The sequence below is a fragment of the Schistocerca nitens genome, chromosome 2 (genome assembly GCF_023898315.1).
Source record: "Schistocerca nitens isolate TAMUIC-IGC-003100 chromosome 2, iqSchNite1.1, whole genome shotgun sequence".
NCBI lineage: Eukaryota > Metazoa > Arthropoda > Insecta > Orthoptera > Acrididae > Schistocerca > Schistocerca nitens.
Genome location: NC_064615.1, coordinates 260,119,127 through 260,145,917, shown reverse-complemented (window position 1 = coordinate 260,145,917; position 26,791 = coordinate 260,119,127). Strand labels below are relative to the sequence as shown.

The 26,791-nt window shown below is 36.9% G+C and overlaps 1 protein-coding gene across 2 annotated transcripts in view; it reads left to right on the top strand.

Moving 5' to 3' along the window:
• Positions 1-26,791, top strand: part of LOC126235987 (uncharacterized) — a 264,030-nt gene that overhangs the window by 92,741 nt on the left and 144,498 nt on the right. For both annotated transcript variants that reach the window (XM_049944978.1, XM_049944977.1), the window contains exons 5-8: positions 5,653-5,787; positions 15,570-15,678; positions 18,146-18,363; positions 18,522-18,806. In XM_049944978.1, coding sequence (XP_049800935.1) covers positions 5,653-5,787; positions 15,570-15,678; positions 18,146-18,363; positions 18,522-18,806 — 747 coding nt within the window. The remainder of the gene's footprint in view (positions 1-5,652; positions 5,788-15,569; positions 15,679-18,145; positions 18,364-18,521; positions 18,807-26,791) is intronic.

The following is a 26,791-nucleotide window of genomic DNA, read 5'->3' as shown; positions in this document are numbered from 1 at the left end:
TGTCTAAACTGTTTATCATCCATGTTTCACTTCAATACATGGATACACTCCATACCTATACTCTCAGAAAAGACTTCCTAACACTTAAATCTCTAGTCGGTGTTTACAAATTTCTCTTCTTCGGAAATGCTTTTTTTTTTCCATACCCAGTCTACATTTTATATCCTCTCTACTTCGGTCAACATCAGCTATTTTCCTGCCCAAATAACAAAACTTGTGTACTACTTTAATGTCTTGCTTCCTATTCTAATTCCCTCATCATCACCTGATTTAATTTGACTACATACCATTATCCTTGTTTTGCTTTTGTTGACATTCATCACATATCCTTCTTTCAAGAGACCATCCATTCCATTCACCGCCTCTTCAAAGTCCTTTGCTTTCTCTGAAAGAATTACATTGGAAAACCTCGAAGTTTTTATTTCTTCTCCCTGCATTTTAATTCCTTCTCCAAATTTTCTTTGATTTCCTTTGCAGCTTGTTTCATGTACTGATTGAATAACATTGGGGATAGGCTACAACCCTATCTCATTCCCTTCTCAACCACTGCTTCCCTTTCATCCCCTTGACTCTTGTAACTGCGATCTGGTTTCTCTACAAGTTGTAAATAGCTTTTCACTCCCTGTATTTTACCCCTGCTCCCTTCACAATTTCGAAGAAAGTATTCCATTCACCACTGTCAAAAGCTTTCTCTAAGTCTACAGATGCTGTAAATGTACGATTGCCTTTCCTTAACCTATCTTGTAAGAGAAGTCATACTGTAAGTATTGCCTCACATGTTCCTACATTTCTCCAGAATTCAAACTGATCTTCCTCGAGGTTGGCTTCTATGAGTTTTTCCATTCTCCTGCAAAGAATTTGTGTTAGTATTTTGCAACCATGCCTTATTAAACTGTTCAGTTCAGTAGTATCCACACCTGTCAGCACCTACTTTCGATGGAATTGTAATTATTACACTATTCTTGAGGTCTGAGGGTATTTCTTCTGTCCCATACATCTCTCTTACCAGATGGAAAAATTTTGTCATGACTGTCTCATCAAAGGCCATCAGTAAGTCTGGGGGCCTTGTTTTGACTTGTGTCTTCCAGTGGTCTGTCAAATTCTTCTCATAGTATTGTGTCCCCCATCTCATGTTCATCTATGTCCTCATATATTTCTATAATATTGCCTTCAAGTTTGTCTTCTTTGTATATATCTTCTATATACTTCTTTCACCTTTCAGCTTTCCCTTCTTTGCTTAGGGCTGGTTTTCCATGTGAGCTCTTTATATTCATACAGCTACTTCTCTTTTCTCCGAAGGCTCCTTTAATTGTCCTGCAGGCGGCATCTGTCCTCTAGTGAAATGTGCTTCTAAATCCTTAAATATGTACATAAGCCATTCCTGCTTAGCCATTTTGCACTTCCTGTCAATCTCTTTTTTTTTTAATGTTTGTATTCCCTTTTGCCTGCTTCACTTGCTGCATTTTCATATTTTCTCCTTTCATCAATTAAATTCAGTATCTCCTGTGTTATACAAACATTTCTGCTAGTTGTGTCTTTTTACCTATTTGATCCTCTGCTGCCTTCATGATTTCATCCCTGAAAGCTACCCATTCTTCTTCTACCATATCCCTTTCCCCTATTCTAGTCAGTCATTGGATAGTTCTCCCTCTAAAACTCTGTGACCTTTGGTTCTATTAGCTTAGCCAGGCTCCATCTCCTTAATTTCCTACCTTTCTGCAATTACTTTGGTTTTAATCTACAGTTTATAATCAATAAATCTTGGTCAGAGTCCACATCTGCCCCTGGGAATGTCTTGTTGTTGTTGTGGTCTTCAGTCCAGAGACTGGTTGAATGCAGCTCTCCATGCTACTCTATCCTGTGCAAGCTTCTTCATCTCCGAGTAACTACTGCAATCTACATCCTTCTGAATCTGCTTCATGTATTCGTTGCTTAGTCTCCCTCTGATTTTTACCCTCCACACTGCCCTGCAATACTAAATTGGTGACCCCTTGATGCCTCAGAACATGTCCTTCCTAATGCCTACAATTGCTTTGCCCTTGCCAAAGGTTCTCGGAGGGTATAAACACGTTAAAATCAAGCTACTCCCAATGCCTACAATTATTAGTCAGTAAAGGAAGTAAAATTGTGGTTGAATGCAGCTCTCCATGCTACTCTGTCCTGTGCAAGCTTCTTCATCTCCGAGTAACTACTGCAACCTACATCCTTCTGAATCTGCTTCATGTATTCGTTGCTTAGTCTCCCTCTGATTTTTACCCTCCACGCTGCCCTGCAATACTAAATTGGTGATCCCTTGATTCCTCAGAACATGTCCTACCAATCAATCCCGTCTTTTAATGAGGTTGTGTCACAAATTCCTCTTCTCCCCAATTCTGTCCAGTACCTCCTTATTAGTTATGTGATCTACCCATCTGATATTCAGCATTCTTCTGAAGCATCACGTTTCGAAAGCTTCTATTCTCCTCTTGTCCAAACTATTGATCATCCATGTTTCACTTCCATACATGGCTACACTCTGTACAAATACTTTCAGAAAATACTTCCTGACACTTAAATCTATATACAATGTTAACAAATTTCTCTTCTTCAGAAACACTTCCCTTGCCGTAGCCAGTCTACATTTTATATCCTATCTACTTCGACCATCATCAGTTATTTTACTCCCCAAGTAGTAAAACTCATTTACTGCTTTAAGTGACTCATTTCCTAATCTAATTCCTTCAGCATTACCTGATTTAATTTGACTACTTTCCATTATCTTCATTTTGCTTTTGTTGATATTCATCTTATACCCTCCTTTCATGACACTTTTCATTTCATTCAACTATTCTTTCAGGTCCTTTGCTGTCTCTTACAGAATTACAACGTCATTGGCAAATCTCAAAGTTTTTATTTCTTCTCCATGGATTTTAATTCTTACTCCAAATTTTTCTTTTGTTTCCTCTACTGCTTGCTCAATATACAGATTGAACAACATCGGGGATAGGCTAAAACCCTGTCTTACTCCCTTCTCAGCCACTGCTTCCCTTTCATGCCCCTCGACTCTTATAACTGTCATCTGGTTTCTGTACAAATTGTAAATAGACTTTCGCTCCCTGTATTTTACCACTGCCGCCTTCAGAATTTTAAAGAGAGTATTTCGGTCAACATTGTCAAAAGCCTTCTCTAAGTCTACAAATGCTAGAAATGTAGGTTTGCCTTTCCTTAATCTATCTTCTAAGATAAGTCGTAGGGTGAGTATTGCTTTGCGTGTTACAACATTTCTACGGAATCCAAACTAATCTTCCCTAAGGTTGTTTTCTACCAGTTTTTCCATTCATTGGTAAAGAATTTGTGTTAGTATTTTGCAACTGTGACTTATTAAACTGATATAGTTTGGTAATTTTCACACCTGCTTTCTTTGGGATTGGAATTGTTATATTCTTCTTGAAGTCTGAGGGTATTTCACCTCTCTCATACATCTTGCCCACCAGATGGAAGACTTTTGTCATGGCTGGCTCTCCTGCCTAGGCTATCAGTAGTTCTAATGGAATGTTGCCTACTCCCGGGCCCTTTTTGTGACTTAGGTCTTTTAGTTCTCTGTCAAATTCTTCACACAGTATCACATCTCCCATTTCATCTTCATCTACGTCCTCTTCCATTTCCATAATATTGGCCTCAAATACATCGCCCTTGTATAGCCTCTCTATAGACTCCTTCCACCTTTCTGCTTTCCCTTCTTTGCTTAGAACTGGTTTTCCATCTGAGCTCTTGATATTCATACACGTGGTTGCCTTTCCTCCAAAGGTCTCTTTAATTTTCCTGTAGGCAGTACCTATCTTACCCCTAGTGATGTATGCCTCTACATCCTTACATTTGTCCTCCAGCCATCCTTGCTTAGCCATTTTGCGTTTCCTGTCGATCTCATTTTTGAGACTTTGTATTCTTTTTGTCTGCATCATTTACTGCATTTTTATATTTTCTCCCTTCATCAGTTAAATTCAATATCTCTTGTGTTACATAAGGATTTCTATTAGCCCTTTTCTTTTTACATACTTGATCCTCTGCTGCCTTCACTATTCTATCTCTCAAAGCTACCCATTCTTCTTCCACTGTATTTCTTTCCTCTGTATTTGTCAGTTGTTCCCTAATGCTCTCTCTGAAACTCTCTAAAACCTCTGGTTCTTTCAGTTTATCCAGGTCCCATCTCCTTAAATTCCTACCTATTTGCAGACTCTTCAGTTTCAATCTACAATTCATAACCAATAGATTGTGGTCAGAGTCCACATCTGCCCCTGGAAATGTCTTACAATTTAAAACCTGGTTCGTAAATCTCTATCTTACCATGATAGATTTCTATCTTAAATCTTCCAGTGTCTCCAGGCCTCTTCCACGTATACAGCCTTCTTTCATGGTTCTTAAAACGAGTGTTAGGTATGATTAAGTTATGCTCTGCGCAGAATTCTACCAGGCAGCTTCCTCATTCATTCCATACCCCCATTCCATATTCACCTACTACTTTTCCTTCTCTCCCTTTTCATACTATTGAATTCCAGTCCCCCATGACTTTTAAATTTTCGTCTCCCTTAACTATCTGAATAATTTCTTTTATCACGTCATAGATTTCTTCAATCTCTTCATCATCTGTATTCATGCTCCCCTTTTTTTATTTATTATTAAACGCACTCCTGCATTACCCATATTTGATTTTGTGTTTATAACGCTGTTTTCACCTGACCAGAAGTCTTGTTCCTCTTGCCACCAAACTTCACTAATTCCCACTATATCTAACTTTAACCCATCCATTTATCTTTTCAAATTTTCTAACCTACCCACCTAATTAAGGAATCTGACATTCCACACTCCGATCTGTAGAACGCCAGTTTTGGTGTTACAAGGTCAGATCAGTCTGCCATTCAGACTGTTGCTCCTACAGCTACTGAAAAGGCTGCTGCCTCTCTTCAGGAACCACACGTCTGTCTGGCCTTTCAACAGATACCCCTCCGTTGTGGTTGCATCTATGGTACGCCTATCTGTATCGCCAAGGCACGCAAGCCTCACCACCAACAGCAAGGTCCATGGTTCACAATATAAAATCATGTTCTGAAAATTCTGTCCTACCTTCCTATGATCAGTCTGAAACCTTACAGTGACCACAGGTTTCTTCCAGATATACAGCCATCTTTCATGATTCTTAAACCAAGCATTAGTGATGATTAAATTATGCTCTGTGCAAAATGTTACCAATAGGATTCCACTTTCATTCCTTTCCTCATGTCCATATTCACTACAATTTTTACTTCTCTTCCTTTTCCTATTATTAGATTTCAGTCACAATTAAATTTTGATCACTCTTAACTATCTGAATAATTTCTTTTATCTCAGCATGCATTTCTTTAATCTGGTCATCATCTGCGATTTGACAGCCACAAATTACAGGCACCAAAATATTACAAGAAAACATAATTCACAGTAAGGTTACATTTTTAATTCTTAGAAACATGTGAAAATGCCATATAAGTATTAGAGACAGATCAACACAGCTGGTAACTGGGGTGAGGAACATGATACTTTGTGTGACTGAAAAGTGAATGAATACTGTTTCTATGTGTTTTTCATTTGTGGGTATTTTGAAAAAGTGTAACTGTGAATATGTTTATCTGGCAATTTCAGATGAATGAGAAGATATTTTTTATTCTTTTGAAAGACATAAAGGCAGGTGAAGAATTAAAAGTATGGTACGCCCCTAATTATGCTGTTAGAATGGTGGCATCTGCTTATAAGATTGCTCTGAACACTAGCTCTAAGGTAAGGAATAATAATTCTCATTGTTTCATTTGCTGTCTTATATCTCCTTAAATTTTTAAATGGTTGTGACTCCTCAAATAAACTGTTCCCAGTGTCTTTCAACGAAACCGTTACAAGCATGTTTCACAAATAAATTGCCATTTAAATATCTGCAAACATTGAGACAGGATATGTTATCCCCATCTTTTTTGCACCTCTCCCTCTCCCTCTCCCTCTCCCTCTCCCTCTCCCTCTCCCTCTCCCTCTCCCTCTCCCTCTCCCTCTCCCTCTCCCTCTCCCTCTCCCTCTCCCTCTCCTTCTCCCTCTCCCTCTCCCTCTCCCTCTCCCATTTCTTCCTTCCTTCTTTATTTCTTTTTTTTCCTTTCAGATAAGTGTAAAACATGGTGTAAATGCCAAGTGACAGATGTTAATTTACCAGCAGGTAATTTTGTTTGTTTGCTGGTTACTACATGATGTCTTCTCACACCCACCTATTAAGGTTCTTCAAAAGTCCTGTGAACTAAGAAACTTTCCATGGTGTTTGTTTGACAAATGTTACATTCATTTGTGATAGCACAAAATTGCTTCAGATTCTATTGAGTACCAACTTTTAATTATTTTCCAGTTGCATGATTAACTTGTGAACATTGAGTCTTAATCGTAACAGCTTAGTGAAATATCATTGTCAATAGTACTTGTGAGTATCTAGAAACTATCTAATCTACATTTACTAATGGACACAGAAGTAAATTTCCTGTAAAAATTGTCTACCATTAAGTTCTGAGTAACAATATTTTAATTTACTGTAGCAAAATTCTTGACTGTATAGTTATCATTTAGAGACTTACAGCAGTAAAACTTGTTCTTTTCTCATTTTACGTATCTCTGTTATATCTTTCTTAAATGATATCCTCATCCAGTTTTAGCATCTTGTACCCTTGCTTTGGCACTTATTGGTACATTTATTTTCATGAACTCTTGTCTTTATGTAGAAATATTACTTGATGCACATGGTTAGGCTACAGATCCTATGACCCATGTCCATGGCTGCCTTTGATTGACATGCTGAGAGGCTCTAATGATGTGGATGATAAGAAGCGGTGTGACGTTGGATTACAAGCAAAATTCACACCCCTCTCACATCGGTTGATTTACTTGATCTGCACAGCCGATCTTCTTCTCTGGATTGCCGGCTCTATCGATCTCCAAAACCTTCTTCTCCGAAGTATAATGCTGGTTACGGGAATTTATAAACTCTCTCTCTATTTTTGAAATAATTTAGTACTCGAAGAATACTTTTAACTCAGACATAGTATATTTCAACTTACACAGAGAACAAATTCAATATTTCTCACATCAATACTTGAATGTTTATAAGTCAACCAATTCGTCTCACGTTAGACTCGATAAAATACATTTGCAATAGCGTAGTTTTTACAACCACATAATTTATGAACATGTCTTGCTTCTAGCAAGTCCAACACATGAATTATAATTAACAATTTTTCAACTGTTCTTCTTTTTTCTCGTTACAATAATCACTGATATAAAACACCATAAGGTACATAAACATTCCTTGTTCTTCCAATTTGACTTCTGTGGCAAACACTTGTCGATGCCGTTCGACCGTCGTGTCTATTTTGTGCTGTGACTCCTTTCCAACCTGCACACACAAACATATGTCGCACAGTATATATGATCTCTCACACTTATTTTTAAAAATATCGTGTGTTCGAGACGGTAGAAGGACGAGTGGTTCTAGAATTTACGCAGAAATTCTCGATGCGCTACATATCCCTCCCCTCAGCTCGAACACGCGATATTTTATACATACTCATTATGTACATTAGTATTACATACAATAACAATTCATAATTCCGTGGTATACATTCTACATTCTTTTATTAACTGTGCAAAACCCTTTTATTTACTATTTAGCTTTTCTTTTTTCATTTTACTTTGATTGTGAAAAGGGAGTATTTCACTCGGTGTTGGAGTCAATTCTTTTTATATCTAGGCATCATAACGACTTAGGTTTCCAATCGTGAACTTCAGGTGTTCATGATACTTGAGTGTTTTGTTCTTTATTCTAATCCTTTGTACTGCTTCTTTTGTACATAATAGTTCATTATTTATAGACTGTTTGTAGTCTGAAGGAACTCTGAGCAAATGAAAGTGTTCTTTTCGACACTTGTAAACTCGCATAAATCATAATAATGTTAATGGAATATAGAATTCAAACTTACCAGAATAATTCCTATTAAATGTGTGACTCCTGTCACGTTACTGTCCTTTTGCCCTAGGATCAGTACCTATATCTTACAGGTGGGTTGACCCTATGCGTGCACTTACTTCTTCCATTTTGGTAGTACACCCTTTTTGAAACATCCGTATTCATCAGGCCACAGGTTGTCCTATCTCCATGTAGGAGATGCTGGGTATGCCCCCCTTATCCATTATGAGTAGGCATCATGGTCCATTGCCCTAGTATACATTTTATGTACACTACAATTAAATATTTCCTGGAAAAAATAAAAGTGTATTTCACACTTCACACTCACTTCTTAATACTTCATTTAATACCCTGGAGTCCTCCTCTACTTTTCAACTTCTGTAATTTTTAGTAAATATCATGTCTACCCATATTATTCAACTCATAGTAGATACTATGTCTACACCTAATGATCAAGTCCCACTACTCTATGACTGATCACTCCATCAGAGTATTTGCTACACTGACTTTACTTAATTAAGCATCATTATTAACTCCAATCTGGCTTGCGTTCTCCTTCATTACTCATGCCTCCTTATGTATACTCATTGTAAAATCATCATAGTTTTTCTATACTTATGTATATATATGATATGGAATCATCATAGTTCTCATGTATGCACGCACACACGCGCACACACACACACACACACACACACACACACACACACACACACACGATGTAGAACCGTCACAATAAACAACAATGTGTGCATATTTTCCGATGTACATATGCCTTCCCCCTACAACACATGACGATTCATACCTCTCGACAGGTGACAGGTTTCTAGTTAGTAGTTTCACTTTTTGTGTACTTTTATATCTTTGTGTGTATGATGATAAGTGTTTGTGCAGCCAGATTCTTTGGCCTTCTTATCTGGAGATAAGTTGTAGGTAATTGGAAACCACGGAGAATATGAAGGACTTCTGTGATAGAAGTAGATGAGTATAGAAAGAGGGAAAAAATAGGCAGGTACTCAAACTAGAAGTAAGAAAGGAAAAAATAGAAATGGTTGCTAAGATCAAAGAAGAGAAAGAAGATAGCCCCAAAGACAGGAAATCCTTTCCAGGATGCCTACCTCGCCAATACTTGAGTGAGAAGCTGGAGGAGGTATGGTGTTAAATCGTCTCCTACAGAATGGACATATCTTAGCAACCCCTATGGAATGGCAAATGGTGAAGAATCAGTCACACTTGTTTGGGAGGGTTGTTTGAAAGGTGTGTTGTGTGTTCTATGTTAGCCATGATTTATATGTTGGTGTAAATCATATTTTAATCTACAATATCTACCCCTTCCAAAAATTATACAAACCCTCCCATTTACATCACATTTTATAAAAGGTATAAAATATTCTATACCAAATAGAAAATTATACACTACTATAAAATAGTTGTCTAGTTAGTCACTTCATATTATCTTTTATACACACATAAAATCCTCTATTCAGTTTATGTCATCTCGACATCACTCTGTTTAAATAGTACCATCATATTATACTTTTCACTAATATAACATTCTGTTCGTTTCATTTCATGTCTAGAGATCACTGTTCATTCGTGATTTCTTAAATTTTCTACTTGACTGTCATATCTGGTTTCCTACATACTAAAATTATAGGATAGTTCAAGATTTTAGGAATAGATTATAGAACAGATTAAGATTTGAAGAGAATTCGGTGCAGGAAAACTATCTTGGAAGAAACACTGAAAACAACTCGGAATCTAACGGTCGTCACCCTGCCCGTTAACTCAAATTGTTAATGTCCCTGGGGGATATACAACTTTATGTCCTTTACATTGTATTTTCCCTTCTCTGATCCAGTTTTAGGATCTACTAAGAATAAGGCTGTGGGATGTATCACCGTTTGTATTGAGTAAGGTCCTACATATTTCTGAAAAAAAACTTGTGTGTGTCTTTCTTCAGGGCAGAGCTCTGAAGATGTTGTTTTACCAGAACTAGGTTATCAACCTTGTACTGAGGTTCAACTGCTTTCTCATCCATTAACTTCGGAATGCATAAACGCCACCATTGCAATGTTATACTATCTCTCCAAAATAAATTGTGACCCATAATTTTCCACTTCCTTACTTGATTAGGAGGCGAGAAATTCCTAATACACATAGCAAACATCTTGGTAAAATAGGGATCATGATGTATGTTCTCTGTTACTCTTTGTGCCATCTCTTGTACCCTGGTATGTGGATACTCTCCTGTTATAAAATTAATCGCAAAAATTGTGCTGGATCCTTCTGTACGTTTTAAATCTTCCGTGTCTATAGGTAACCTAGACAAAGCATCTGGTAGAATATTCTCAGAACCTTTTACATACTGTATTCTAATGCCATATTCTTGTAGGGACAACATCCATTGTATTAATCGACTATGTAACAAACGACTATCCATCAAAAAAGATAGAGCTTGATGATCTGTGTAGATATGGATTTCTGACCCCCATACTAGTGTTTGGAATTTCTGGATATTTCATAGTATTGCTAACAGTTCTTTTTCAGTAGCTGTGTAGTTTAATTCATGTTTATTAAGACTATGATTAGCAAAAGCTATAGATCTGTGATTTACATTATCTATACCCCACTCTCCTTGGAATAGTTCTGCCACAATCCCATAATCAGATTGTTGTGACTCGCCGATCATTCAAAGCACCGCCGCGCACTTACACGCGTCCTCTACGTGCGGCACTGTCTGCCAGCCATGCAGCAGCTGCGACACCTAAGCGGCCAGCCGAGCAGCAGCCGCTAGACTGGGACTCAGTGCTCATTCGAATGCTAACGTGTACACATGTCTTGTTTGTCAACTTACTCTGTAACTTATATGTGTTGTGTCATTCTGAAATATATGTGTTAAACTTGACGTTATAACACAGATGCATTGGTTGCAATTTTAAATGGTTCACCCATACTCAGATGATGCAATATGGGTGCTTCTGCTAGTGCTCTTTTTACATTTTCAAACGCATTGTTTGCCTCTTGATCCCAAACCCAAGATATTCCTTTTCTTAACAAACGTAAAATTCTTGTGTCATTTAGTTCATGTCCCCTAATACACTGTCTATAGTAACTGACCATTCCGATAAATCCCTTCAATTGTCTCCCGTTTCTAGGGGGTGGACATTCTTTAATAGCTTTTATGCACTCAGGATCTGGTCTAATCCCCTGTACCCCTACAAGATGCCCTAAAAACTTAAGCTCTTGACTTGAAAAGTGTGATTTAGACAATTTCACTGTGATACCTTTTTCTTTAAGTTTTTTCAGGGTCTTACTCAATGTTAGGCAATGCTCTTCCCAGGTAGCTGAGATTATGAGAATATCATCTGCATATATTATTAAATCCTCCAATAAATCTCTTCCTAATACTTCATGCAGAGCATGTATAAATACTGAGACTGAGATATTAAGTCCAAATGGTAATATATTGAAATGATACGATTTACCATCAAACAGGAACATGCTATACTTCTTTGATTCAGGATATAACCTAATTTGCCAATATCCTGCAGTCAGGTCCATCGTGCTAAAAAAGCATTGCTTTCTCAAATTTGGATAACAGTTCATCAATGTTAATTGGTCTGTCTCATTCTGTTTCTATATGCTTATTCAATGTATGCATGTCTAGCACTAATTGTACACCTCCTGTAACATTTTTTACTACTACTAAAGGGTTATTCATGACACTAGAACTACGTTCTATGATATTGTTGTCAATAATTTTCTCAATTTCCTCCGTAACTGATTCTTTCAGACTTACCAGTATTGGATATGGCTTACAGAAGAATGGAGTGTCACCTTTGATTTCAAATTTATATATGTAATCGCTGATATTCCAGGAAGATCAGAAAATACTTCTTCATATTCCATTAGAATTCTAAATAAATCTAGTTTTTGTTTGTTGGTTAATATTGGTGACTCGTTTACATTGTTTTGTATGTCCACTCGATGTGACTTGTGATTTTCATTATCGGACTCTGGTGACAATCAAGCTGTAGCTGTTAATTGTAAATATTGACACTCAGTTGTTTGTTTACTAATGTAACTATCTGTTACAAATGGTATCCAATGTCTACTAACATCCTTACTAAAGTAAAGAAGATTTTCCTCAAAATTTAAAATGACTTTAAATTCTAATAGCCAGTCTAACCCAAATAATACATCTCTATTGATATTTTCTACTATTAACAATGTCTGACGAAACAAATTATTTCAAATGTGGCAATTCACCTTGGTTTCGTGTTTCACAACTTTGCTCTTCGTTCCTGTTATACCAACTACGTAAACTCCAGTAAATTCGAAGGTGGATGCTTCTTCTGATGATTATCATTGCTATTATTCCTGTTACACTGGTGTACTCTAGCTAAGTTAGCATCATGTCATTTAAAGTTATTATTACTAATCCTTTTGTAATTCTGATTTTCGTTCTGGTGTATGCTCTCGTTGCGGTCCTTATTTAAGGCATCCAGTGCATCCACAAAGGATAATAATTCTTCAAGCATTTCCCACCCACTACATAATATATTCTTTCTCATGCAAATAGGCAATCTTCTTATTAAAATTCAAACTAACTCCTCTTCCTCCATTGGCTTATCCAAGTACTTTGCTCATGTTAAATGCCAGTTGAAATACTTTCTCATTATTCCCCACGTATTACTGTAATACTTCGGGTCCCACAAGTCCGATAATAGTTTTTGCTGGGCACTTGCTGACCAATACTTCTCTTTAAACTTCTTTACAAAATCTTCCCAAGAAGAAAAGTTTTCTATGTTTACCTTACCCAACTCTGAGGCTTCCCCTAATAGATACCCTACAACAAATTCAATCTTTTTCAATTCCTCCCAGTTCTTGGGCAAGGCTTGGTTGAACCTTTACAAAAAATGAATAGGATGTACTTCCCCATCTGGCTTAAACTTAGGGAATTGCCTGGATAATCCAGAATTGGCTCCCCTTATAAATCCATCATTGCCTCACTATTCAATACCACATTAGGAGATGTCACCCTATTATCCACTTTGTCCTGAATAAGTTTGATATCCTTGCATAAATTATCTATACCTCTCTTGATATCATTAAGTTCAGAAGACAAATTTGGAGACATGTTGTCGGAGGTTACTCTCGCGGCCACTTTTTGGTCTATCATTTCCTCTACCTGTTCCACCAAGCTACTCATATTTACCATATCTGAGGTTGCTATTTTCTATTTAAAGTTTTGTTCCATGTTATCTACTCGAGTATTGATGCCGCAATTTGCGATTGGACTTCTGCTTCTAAATACCCTCTTTTAAAGTGTGTAATCTATGTTTTACAGCATCAAACGTAACATTACATACACTTTGAAATGATCTTAATTTTTCACCAAGTTCAGCTTCTACATTATTATATTTATCTTCAGTATCCAATTCTAACTTTTTAGCTAAGTCCTGAAATTGGTTACTCTATGTCTGACTAAAGTCAGTGAACAGTTGGTTTACATGACTGCTTAACAAACTAGTTAATTCCTCTTTCACATCTATTTTAAAATTTTCTACTTTAGTAGTTAAAGCATCAAATTCAGTCTTCAAATTTCCCATACCTTCACTTAAATTACTGAAGTGTTTACTTTGTGAATCTACCTTAGCACTTAACAGTCCTAAAGTTTCATTCGGGACATCCAGTTTATTATTTAATTGAGTATTCACTGTGTCTATTTCTCTACTTAAATTAGCACTCTCAAGTTTTTCACTTAAAGTTGCACTTATTTCATTTCTCAAAGAAGCATTTTGAGCAGTCAGTTCCTTTCTTAAAGCTTCTGAATCTGCCCTTTGGGCTTTGATTAAATTCAGTACTTCAGACCCCTCAGGTACCTCCTTACTCACTCTCATTGCCATGGCTGGTTCTGAAGTTTCCCCCATTCTCTGTGTATTATCGATATTTCTCTGAATTTTTGATCTAGTGATCATTTAACAAATTAACTCCAAGTATTATAACTACACTAACAGTCTATTATTCAACAGTTTCTTTAATTTTAAACTCAAACAACTACTGTTTTGTACTCACCTGGCATAGAGTTCTAGTTGCATTGGTGAGCAGATGCGTGACCTGTCTTGGTGTACAGCACTGGCGCCAGCAGTGTCGAATGTTGGTTCCAGCATTGGTGTCGGTGAGCGTATATGGAATTGCCACTGGTGGACAGCAACTGGTGCCAGTGCCATTGGACTTAGGCTGGTTTCCAGATCTGCATCTCTGTGCTGTGTGTGAGAGCTGCTTACTCCCCACACCAGATCTTCTTCGATGGATTATTCTCGTCGTATTTCTTCATAGTCTAATACGTCAGAATCTTCTCTCTTTTCTTTTACCATAGTAGCTTACTCCCCACACCAGATCTTCTTCGATGGATTATTCTCGTCGTATTTCTTCATAGTCTAATACATCAGAATCTTCTCTCTTTTCTTTTACCATAGTAGCTTACTCCCCACACCAGAACTTCTTCGATGGATTATTCTCGTCGTATTTCTTCATAGTCTAATACGTCAGAATCTTATCTCTTTTCTTTTACCATAGTAGCTTTCTGACGTCTTCTCTTTTATTTCATTTATTAATTTTCACCATTTGAACTTTTAGGCTGAATCCAATTCCATGAAACATTTCTCTTGTCTTGTAGTACCTGGTTGCTATGGCAACACATCATTCTTCTGCTTTGATTTCTTCTCAAAATTCCCATTTTTTCAAGTCCTTTCTACTGGTTGCCATGTTCTAACGATGTGTGATGATAGAACTTGTTGAGTAAATATACAAATTTTATGATTTCACTAATTAACGATGTTTTGGACTATGCAGAATAACATTCTCGCATTCCACATCTAAATATCTCCAACTTCCTGTATTTCACTCACTTTTCGAGCTCTGGAAATAAATTGCATTAACATTCATAAGTGAGTTGGTTTAAGAACCACTCATAATTTATTAACATGTCTTGCTTCTAGCAAGTCCAATACGTGAAGTATAAATAACAATTTTTCAACTGTTCTTCTTTTTTCTTGTTACAATAATCAATGATATAAAACACCATAAGATACATAAACACTCCTTGTTCTTCCAATTTGACTTCTGTGGCGCGAGCGGCAAACACTTGTCGGTGCCGTTTGACCGTCGCGTCTACCTTGTGCTCGTGACTCCTTTCCAGCCTGCACACACAAACATGTGCTGTGCAGTATGTCTGTTCTCTCACACTTATTTTTAAAATATCGTGTGTTCGAGACGGTAGAAGGATGAGTGGTTCTGGAACTTACGTGGAAATTCTCGGATCACTACAGGTCTACAGCTTAACATACCCAGCTGTAGCAAAATACTTATATTTACTGGTTGGTCTTTGAAAACTTGTATAGCATGTACCACTTTTTTCATTTGTTTACCCGTGTACTTTTTAATAAGAATAGACTTTATTTTATATTTTTGAAAGGAAGACTAATTGCAGATGCATGTAATTTAATTTCTTGTTATGCACCTTGCTAAAATAATTTATGAACTGCAACATGCTTTCTTTCAGAAAGCTAATGAGCATGTTGGACATGCATCTGAAGAAGACACTGTTTACAGTACAAAACATAAGATGAAAAAAAATCGAGAGAAAAGAATGGAAACTGACACATTGTTAGGTAAGTCTGATGAAACAAGTGCTTTTATTTATTTATTCATTTTTTTAATAGAAAGTGAACTGATACAGAACACGGCACATTGCAGAATTTGAAATCATGATTCATAAAGCAAAGACATCATTAAAGACATACTCCAGGAACAGAAAATTCCTGAATGCTTCATTCAGTTTTTATTTTTATTTTTTTAAATTTTTACTTGTTCAATTTTTTGTTGTAATAATGGTAGCAGTAAAGATAATATCTATCCACATAGTTTAGAATTGGGTGGTTGATAGGCATATAAAGAAGACTGAAAATGTTGCTGAACTTTTGAATGATGTCCACCTTCACAGATAACTACAGAATGAACATACATATGCATACATCTCCATGGTTACATTGTCCTGGCTGACTACACTATACCGGCTGACTATGTTGTACTGGCACTACAGCTTATTTGGAGTGAGGGAGGGGCTGTATTGGATGGAGCAGGCTAGGGGAGAAAGGAGGTATGTAGGAAGTTGGTAGGGCTGGAGTGAAGGGTGACTGATGGCTGGGAGGAACAAGCAGCAAGCACACAGGATAGGAATGTGGCACTGGTGACATGATGATGTTTTTGTGTAGCACTCATTTATGTAAAGGAGTGGACTGAGAGGGGGAGGAAAGTTATGTAAACGAGTGGACTGAGAGGAGGAGGTAGAACAAAGAGGATAGAGACTTTTGAAATCAGTTTGTGAGTTTAGAATGGATGAAGGGACAGCATAGGGACAGGGTGGAGATGGTTATGGGGTGTGGCTACCAGATATTGTGGCAAGGAGGATTGTGGGATTGAAGGAAGTCTTGGAAGGTCAGTTCCCATCTATGCAGTTCAGAGAAACTGGTATTGCTGGGGAGGATCGAGATGGTGCGATTTTTTGAATGGCTATTGAAGTCAAACTTGTGCAGAGCAGTTTGTTTAACCATTAGGTGGTCAACTTTGCTCTTGTGCAAAGTTCGGCAGTGGCCCTCTTGAAAGACAGAGTTTGATTATTATGACTGCTTTTGCATGTGGCTCTGCCTCAGATAGATAGAATATGCCACTGGTGGGACTGGAATAGTGTGTAGTGTGTGGTGGGTGGTGGCATAGTAAAGGTCTTCCACCTGGGCCTTCCATTAGGGTATGATCCACATGACAAGAGATTTGGAGATGATGTGGCATGAAGATGGACCAGAACATTTTGTCAATTGGGTGGTGACAAAATACAACTTTGGTATGGTTGTGATTGTAGTCAGAATGTTTCTCATTTCTATGCATGACGATAAGTGGTTGAAGCCCTGTCGAAGGATGTGGTCAAATTGTTCTACTCTGGGGTGGTATTTGGAATGAGTGGGATGGCCCTTTGCAGTTGGTTCACAGGGATGATTGAGGATTAGGGGCATGTGCATATATGAAATGACATACCTGTTTGCAGACTTTTACATGGCTTTTTATTTGGGCAATATCACCAACCATTGTTCATCAGAGTGAATGGTCAGCACCAGACTGTGGTTAAGAGCAAACACAACATGCTTGATCAGTGACTGTTTCACAACCTGTGCCATCTGAATCTCCCTTTTTCCTCTCTCTGCCTCTACTAGCTTCTCTGAACTACTTAGAGGAGGAGAACTGACCTTACAATCCTTTTGCCCTCTATCTTCACTAGCCCTTGCCCTCCTCTTCCGTCGCTCCGCACTCACAAGCTCCTCCTCACAGTCTCCCCTTTCTCTGTTCTGTTTCCCCCTCACAGTGCACTCCTCCACATCTTTGTGTGCACACACAACTTCCCGTCTGCACGAGCACACGCATGTGTGCACTCTCAGAAGCAGTAGATCATCTGTGGCCCAAGTTACATTTTCAGTTTTGTTATGTGTCTTATCAACCTTTCAATGCCTTCATTATATGGAGAGTTGTTACCTTTCCTCCTTCCATTATTTACACATCTCCAAGGACCCTCCATTCCCAGATTTGTTGTAGTAGTAGTAGTAGTAGTAGTAGTGGTAGTGGTAGTGGTAGTAGTAGTAGTAGTAGTAGTAGTTGTTGTTGTTGTTGTTGTCAGTAACTTATCTCTATCTTCCTGCTTTTGGTAAACCTTTTTCTAGTTTTCAAGAAAAAATTTGGTTATCCCCATATGTTTTAAGGATAATTGTCTCTTTAGTTGTTGTTTGCATCTAAACTTCTTTGTCAGTTGTTGTCGTATACAGAACTGACAGTTTTTGCTTAATTAAACTGAATATTTTTCAGATGGAAACAGTAATGAAACTAAACTAATTTATAATTTTAATGTAAAGCAAAAGAGACATTACCCTTTTGCCATTATTACAAAATCTGCATGTTATCATTTCCTGTTGAAAATAGAGAAAGTCAGTTAATGTGTCACATGTTGTAATTATACATCATCAGTCTTAGATTTTAGTGCATGGTCTTTTTCTTGTTAATAAAGCACTTAATGTTTTTCAACCCTTTGTACAGACACAGAAATTATGCAGAAAGTTGCTGAGCAACTACCTGCTAAAAGATTGGGAGCATGCCGTGTTCCTGAAAAATGGCGTTGTCGAAAGTGTGGAAGTGAGGAGACCAGTGTTGTGGCGTATGCAAAACACCTCATGAAGCATTTCAAGCCTGCCTTCTCTGACACAGTGAAACCTATACAATGCCATCTGTGCAAAAAGACATTTGATTCTGAAAAGGTATTTCTCCTTACAACAGGCAAATTAGATAACTGACTGGTCTTTTTTTACCTAGACTGTAGAAGTTTGCAATGGTAACATACTTTTTATTTGTGGTACATGGTTATACTGACAGCTGTAATAGAGTTTGGAAATGATAACATATGTGGTGATTACAGCTGCTTGTGAAACATAAAGTTATAAGACACGGGGCTGTAGTGCAGCGACCAGTCCTTTTAGCCAGTATCAGAGAAGAAGATACCGGTGATGGTCAAAGCTCAACATCAGATAAAATGAGAGAGATGGACAGACCTCTAAGTTCTCAGAGCACTAATTTCATCAAGATCTCTAATGATGAAAACACTATAAAAGGAATGGAAAGCAAATCTCACACGTTATACACTCAAATGACGAGACATGCAGTGACACACAATCCAGGAATTCAAAATGTTCCAGTAGTGCAGGTAAATAACACTGGTTACCACGTAGTGACATGTTCTAGAATACTTAAAAAATTCATATGTGCTGTAAATTTGCAGCATCTCATGATATTTAAGAAAGCTGTGTTAAATTTTGCTGTGGTATATACTCGCAATTAATAACTTGATTATACTTATTAATTTGATTAGAATTTCAGTCTTAATGAGGGATGAAATGATCACCTAGAAGATTGCAGTGATCCAATGTTAAAGAATTCATAGAAACTAAAACAGTCTTAAATAAGAAAGTTTGCAATCAAAAACTGTTTCAGTTTCTAAAAATTCCAGTCTTGTATGCTTGACAGTCAGTTCTTACAGCATTGTTGTTGGCCATGTCAAATATGATGTATGTTTCAGTCCACTCCTGAATAAACATTACAACTGTCATTTTGGTTAGTGCCATTAATTTTCACTTGCCCCTATGACATACAACTAGATTGGCAGATGACTCTTGCTTTCTGGCTACAATGAATATTCAACTTTAGTGTCACATAATTAATATTTGAAGCCATTGATCTCATTGTATCTCATGACATATACTTCCATTATCTATTTTTCAATAGATTTATTTATTTATTTGTTCTCTGAATCATTCCTGACAGTTGGCAGCAGTGGTGCCCAGCTGAAGCTCCATTTATGTTACTAATTAACAGTAGTAAATTTTCACGGGTTAAAGCGATTGTGTGAAGTGTATTTATATGTAAGTTTGTTTCTTTGTAACTCTTTCATTCAGCAGTTGAAGAGTGCATGATCTGAGGTTTTGTTTCTAAATTATCATGTAAAATCACATCACGTGTTGCAAGCCATATTTTGCCAATAGTAAACATGGTCTAATGTCAAATAATAACCATAATAAGTAGTAATTAAAAGTTACAGTTCATTGTTAATAAGTTAATTAACAGTTAAGTGAGCTCTGAGTTGTTGTTTTAAGTGGAAATTAAGTAACTTTTTGTGTTATACACTGGAATTATTTACATGTAGGCCTTATTTTTGTGGCTCATAAATTATAAAAATCATTTGGTGTAAAGTTTGTTAAGTATTTTAATTCTATTTTTAAGCATTCAATCTGTTTTGCAATGTGTGGTAAGTGTGGATGTTGCTGTAGGGCAGTTGGACAGGGAGTGGCGTGCATAGATTGTGGGCTGAAATTTTACTGGGGCAACTGCAATGGAGAACTGAACAGGAACTCAATGAGTCTATCCTATGGAACTCTAGGGTCTGCAAAAAAGTCAGGAGAATCACCAAACAGGAGGTGAAGATGTCAGTCTGAATTACATTGTGCAAAATTTGAACTAGATAAGTTGGAGGGGGAAAAAGATTGTGGGAATTATGTATAGGTAGTAAGTGATGGGCAAAAGGTGAAGAGCTCTGCAATTTCATCTACATTTGACTTTACGGTATCCAATAAGTTTGACTTGTTACCTGAAGTAGGAGGGGAAGAGCCTCATCCAGCTGTAGGTCACAATATAGTACAGCAGACTTCTAGCAAAGAAACTATGTGTGGGTTGGCACCACAAGAGACTAGGAAGAAAAGAGCCTTGCTGCTAGGTAATTGCTATGGGAAGGGTGTATGCCAGATAGTACATGACAAATTGGGAAAGGATAGCAGGCCACAATTATTGTAAAACCAACTGCTAGCCCTTATCAGATGACAGAGCACATAGGAAATCTTTGTAAATATTTTTGACGAGTATGGTTTTGTTTATCATAGTAGGTGGAGCAGGAAACAGCCTGCATAAAGACAGAAATTAAAGCATTAGGGGTGACCTGGATGAAATAGGAGTAACACTACTCACACAAGCGAGAGTCTTGTGGAGGTCCTGCTGCATCATGATGAGCCCTGGGTTAATACTGGTGTGATCTGAGTGAACACAGAGTGCTGTGCCTGTTGCTACGGTTGGAAGATTGAAATGTGCTAGATGTGGCCTACATCTGAATAAGAGAGAGTAAGATAGGTTGCTGAGCTTGTTGCAGAAAATGTATGGGGAAAGGGGAGGAGGGCTAGGGAGTGGGCACCATCACACAATGCAAGATCCCTGTTGTTAATGGTGTAAGAGATCTGTTGTTTTTAGGTTAGAATCAGCATTCAGGCACAATGTTGTCAAAGAATTTAAAATAACAGGAGAGTCACAAGAAATGCTTAAGAGTGGAGAGAAAAGTAAGGTTAGCTTATTTAATTAGAGTATTAGAGGATAAGTATTAAGAGTGAAGAGCTTCTAGTCCGTTTATAAAATTTAGAGAGTTCTGGAAAGATAGGCATTCTGTGCTTATCTGAGCACCACAAGACCACAGGGTGATAGAAGTTAAATGTAAAAGTTTACAGTCCAGCATCTTACTCATCTAGAACTAATATGACAAAAGGAGTTGTTACATATTTTAAGACAGAACACAGGTTCAGAAGCATTGAGACAAGAAGGTTTTGTAGTGATCAGCTCATAGAAGTGTGTGCTTGTGAATGGATACTGCAAAATATTTCACTTTTAATTGTAACTGTATATAGATCCCCGCTCAGAAATTTTAACTGTTTATGAGAAATTTGGGTTCCTAACTATGCTACTTGTCAGACAGCAGCCGACTGTTAGTAAGTGGTAATTTCAATATTGATTTTTCTAAGGGATTATTGATAGAGTAGCATGGAGAGCTGCATCAAACCCGTCTCAGGACTGAAGACCACAACAACAACAACAACAACAAGGGATGATTATAGAAAAAAATGATCTGGCAAACTAATTTGCACCCTACAATTTAGTCTCAGTAATTAACTTTACAAAATGGGTGGATAAAGACAGTAGAACACTAATTGATACTGTTGTCTTTGATGAAGCTCAAAGCAAGGAGATAACTGTATACCCAGTAACAAATGCTCTGTCTGGTCAAGATGCACAGTTAGTTAGGATAAATGAGACAGTGCATTGCAGTAGAGATATTACTCAGTGAAAATCAGCTAGAATAATTAATGGGATCAGAACAATTGTTTTTAAGAATAGTATAAAGAGATGACCTTGGATGAAATAGAATAAACCAAATGCTGACATAAAGTTTTGCTTATCAGAAAGGCCATTAAACAGTAATGAAAAAAAAGAAAAAAAAGTGGGTCACTAGTTGGGTTGAAGTATCTTGTGAAAGGAATAGGAAACTGCATGTGTTGTCAATAACAAGTAAGAGATCCTGCAGTAGTTGCACACTGCAAAAACCACTCAGAATTACTAAGAAAAGCTATTAAAAATCAAGGAACATGCATGTTATGTCAGAAATCAGTAAATCTAACAACAAACTTGAGGTTATATCGAATGTAATGAAATGAATGACAGGACAAACATCCAAAGAACAAAATAACATCACTGTTGTCTTAAACAGAAGGGCTATAAATGATGAGCCATAGGTAGAAAGTGCATTTAATAATCAAGTCCTAAATATGGTAGAAAATATAGGGACAAAAAATATACGGACAAACAGTGCAAGAGAGAAAATGCTGCAGTATGGTCAAAAACTAAATTCATAAAATTGAGTTGTATGAATGTATCACCAATTTTGCCTTCTGAAATTAAGAAAACTGTATATTCTCTCAAAAATGAAAGCTCATTTGGATTTGATGGTGCATCCAATGTGGTACTAAAAATTTATTCCTCTATAATAATCCCTGTGTCATCTGAAATATGTAATACATAGCTTTAGGCATTTTTTAAGAGAGATTAAAACATGCGACTGTTAAACACGTCTTATAAGAAAAGTGATAGGAGAGATGTCAGTAACAACCGAACTGTTTCACTACTGACATCTGAGAAAGTGATGTATTCTAGAATAGTATCCCACCTGAGCAACAGTAATGTCCTCAGTAAATCACATTTTGTATTCAGCAAAGTTGCTCTACTGAGAATGCTATGTACATGTTAACTCACCAAATTCTACAAGTATTAAGTAACAAAATAGCATCAGTTGGTATTTTCCGTGACCTAAGGCATCTGACTGTGTGAACCACCATATCAATTGTTTTATGGAGTTTATGGTATAGCTGACCAACGGACAATGTCGTATCTTAGCAAAGTGCAGAAAGTTGTACTTAATAATTCAGCCAATGTAATCAAGGGAGATTCCTCTGATGGAGGAGAAATCACATACAGTGTTCCCCAAGGTTCAATCTTAGGTCTGCCATTGTTCCCCTTGTACGCAAACGACCTCCTGTCTTATATACAACAAGTAGAACTAATTCATTTTGTGGATGACTCTAGCATTATAATCAGTCCATGCGTACATACAGTGACAGAAGAAATGGTAAACAATGTTCTTAACAGTGTGGTTGACTGGTTTTCTGTGAATGGTCTCACTCTCAGTTTTAAAAAAGACACTTCAGTTCTTCACATCTAGGAGTACACAATGATAAGTGTAACACACAGTCAGTAAATAATAAATAAGATGGAAACCTCAAAAATTGTAGGTTTCCATATTGATGAGAGTTTAAACTGAAAAAACACGTTTTGGAACTCCTAAAACAATGTATGAGGCCTGTTAAAGAAATTCCAGAACATTCATAATTTCACACCAATGGTATGTTGGAGCGAAATGCAGTTGGTATCCCTGCACAAGTGTGTGTTTAATGTGTAACTGCTGGAAGTTTCATTGATGTATGTCTGTCAGTTAATGTACAGTGCTGTATTGAGTTGAACACTGTCACACAGTTTCTGAATTTCAAGGTGATGGAGTTCGAGTAGCAATGTGTCTGCATTAAATTTTGTGTGAAATTCAAGAAAAACTTTACAGAAGCACACCAAGTGATACAGGAAGCCTACAGTGATGAGTGCTTAAGCTATACTTGGTGTTATGAATGCTTCACATGTTTTAAAAATGGCTGGATAGAAGTTAAAGATGACATTCATTCAGAAAGCCTTTCGATGTCTACCAACAATGCTCATGTCAGGAACGTCGATGAAATTGTGTGCACCAATCGAAGACTGACTGACTGAGAGAGTGCAGAAGAATGTAACATTTCAGTTGGATTGTGTCACTAAATTCTGACACAGCATCTTGGAATGCACTGTTTTGCCACCAAGTTCATCCCAAGGCTCATGAGGCAAGACCAGAAAGAGCTTTGCCTTGCACTCTGTGAAGAGCTTTTGGAGTGTGCAAAGGAGAATGAGATGTTCCTTAAGAGAATCATAAGTGGTGATGAGATGTGGGATCTATGGTTATGATATTGAGACCAAGGGTCAATCTTCAAAATGGATCAGGAAAGATTCTTCAGTACCAAGAAAATTGTTGTCAGGTCAGGTCAAATGTCAAAGCCAAGCTGATAGTTTTCTTTGACTCTGAAGGATTAATTCATGATAATAATAATAATAATAATAATAATAATGTTTATTTGTCCATGTTAACTTTACACTCTTGGACATCGTCATTTTTTGTACATTTATATCAATATCATGTCATTCCAAGAATGAATATATACATCAAGTAGCACATTGTATATCATTCCATGCAATAATGTTATAAACACATTAGCACATTATATATCACTCCATACATATAATGATGATATACATCAATTACCCAATTATAACAATACCACCACTAATATACTGCAGTATGTAAAAGAATAAACTAACAGTACTGCAGCTCAGAATTCTTTTAATGAGTATAAACATCTTTCTATTAACAAATTTTTCAACTTGCCCTTGAAAAGATTGCCTTGGAGTTGCTTTATATTTTTTGGCAACTTATTATAGAATTGTCTCCCAGTTACATATGGACTGTGGTCTGTAGCTTTCTTGTTAGTCCGTATCCTATAATAGTCACTTTTGGCTCACGTATTGTAATTATGGATGTCACTGTTCTTTACACTATTTTCCTCGTTTTCTTTTACAAACATTATAGTCTTAAATACATGCAATGAGTGCAAAGTCAGTACTTTATAATTTTTGAAATAGTCGCTACAGGACTGGCGTTTGCTTATATTAGCAATTATCCTAACTGCTCTCTTTTGAAGCCTGAAAAGGCGATCCATATAGACAGTGGGTGCCCCACCCCAGACCTCGATCCCATATTGCAGATGTGAGTGTATTAACCCATAATACACTTGTTTAAGGACAAGGGGAGCTATTATATTTGCAAGACATTTTAGTAAGTAAATATTACTAGAAACCTTTTTACAGGTGGAGCCGATATGCTCTTTCCAAGTGAGATGTTCATCAATCAATATGCGTAAAAACTTATGTTTGTCAGATGTTTCAATTGTAGAAAGTGATTGAGTATGAGTATTATTAAAATGTAGCAAGAACCTTATTACTACAGTCTTGTCCTTATTCAGTGTAAGCTTATTCACTGTTAGATATTCTGTGATCATTTTGAAGTTCTCTTTGTTGCTTTGGAATGCTGCCCGCTCTGTACAGCCCCAGCTGATAAAAGATGTATCATCAGCACTAGTTTGGAGTTTTGTGGCTGCGTTATGTCATTTATATATACTATAAACAAGAATGTTCCAAGTATACTTCCTTGGGGAATGCCACAATTGAGAGTTCGGTATGCTGACTTTACTCTTTGGATCTTACTTTCATTCTTATAATTTAGTTTTGTGCACTGTCTTCTATCAAGGAGGTAAGAACTTAGTAATTTTAGAGCTACTCCTCTTATCCCATAATTTTCTAACTTGGATAACAGTACTGCATGATTCACAGAATCAAATGCTTTAGACAGATCTAGGAAAGTCCCTATAACTTTGTTTCCTTCATCCAGCCGGTTCAGTAGTTCATGGAAAAAAGTTGCTAATGCTGTTATTGTAGATTGTCCTTTTTGAAACCCATGTTGTGTTTTGTTTAATAGTTTGTATTTACAGAAGAAGGATTCCATTTGATCTAGAATTATTCTTTCAAGCAGCTTGCCGAGTGTTGAAGTCAAAGAGATTGGCCCGTAGTTATTTATGTCTGTGATAGCCCCCTTTTATACACTGGTTGTATCTCAGTGATTTTTAAAAGCTCTGGAAAGGTTCCCTGGCCAGTTGAACTGTTAATCAGATGTGTTATTGGTTTTATTAACTCATTTTTGCATTCTTTAAGTAGTGTGGACGATATGTCATCCCAGCCACTAGATGATTTTACTTTGAGTTTTGAGATTATATTCATGACCTCAAACTCTGTTACACTCCTTAGGAAAAATGAATTACTCATTTTAACTGTGTTTATTTTCAATGCTGATTCATATTTTTCTTCTCTGCATGCCTTACTAAAACATTTAATGAAGGCCTCACATACAGACTTTGGGTTCATTCAACAGTATTCCATTTTCTTCTAATGCAATTTTGCTGCAGCCTGGTTTTTCTCTATGTTCACATTCTTTGTTTACAATATGCCAGGCTGTTTTGCTAATGTTACTAGTTTTTCTTATCTGTTTAGCATAATGAAGTGCTTTTAGTCTCTTCAGGGATTCCCTATATGTCTTTCTGGTGCTTTTGTACTTAGTTAGGAAGTACTGCAATTTTGTTTCTCGGAACAGCACGTAAAGGTCCTTCATATTTTCCTTTAGTTTATGTATTTCTGGGGGAATTTTAAGTTTCTTTGTGGGATCTGATTTCTTCAGTTCTTTTTTTTACTATTGGACATGCCTGATTAAAGCTATGGTTAAATATCTCGTAGAAAAGGCCCCACTTTTCATTAATACCTTGTGATCTATATACCTTATGCCACTCTCTCTCAGCAAGCTCCTTCCTAAGTAAGTTATAATTAATCTTCCTTTTATAAGTGTGTAGGTCACTATGCAGAACTATTTTGTGGTCTGTATTAATTTCTATGGCTAGAGCTGTATGGTCTGAGAGATATGTTTCAATAGCTCTTACCACTATATGTTTCCTATCTAGATTCGAAAGAACATGATCAGTACAAGACTGTGAGTTACGTGTTACTCTGGTTGGTTCATCATTTATTTTGTTATAGTTATAGCAATGCAATAAGTCAGAATATCTAAGATAATTTACACTACCAGTA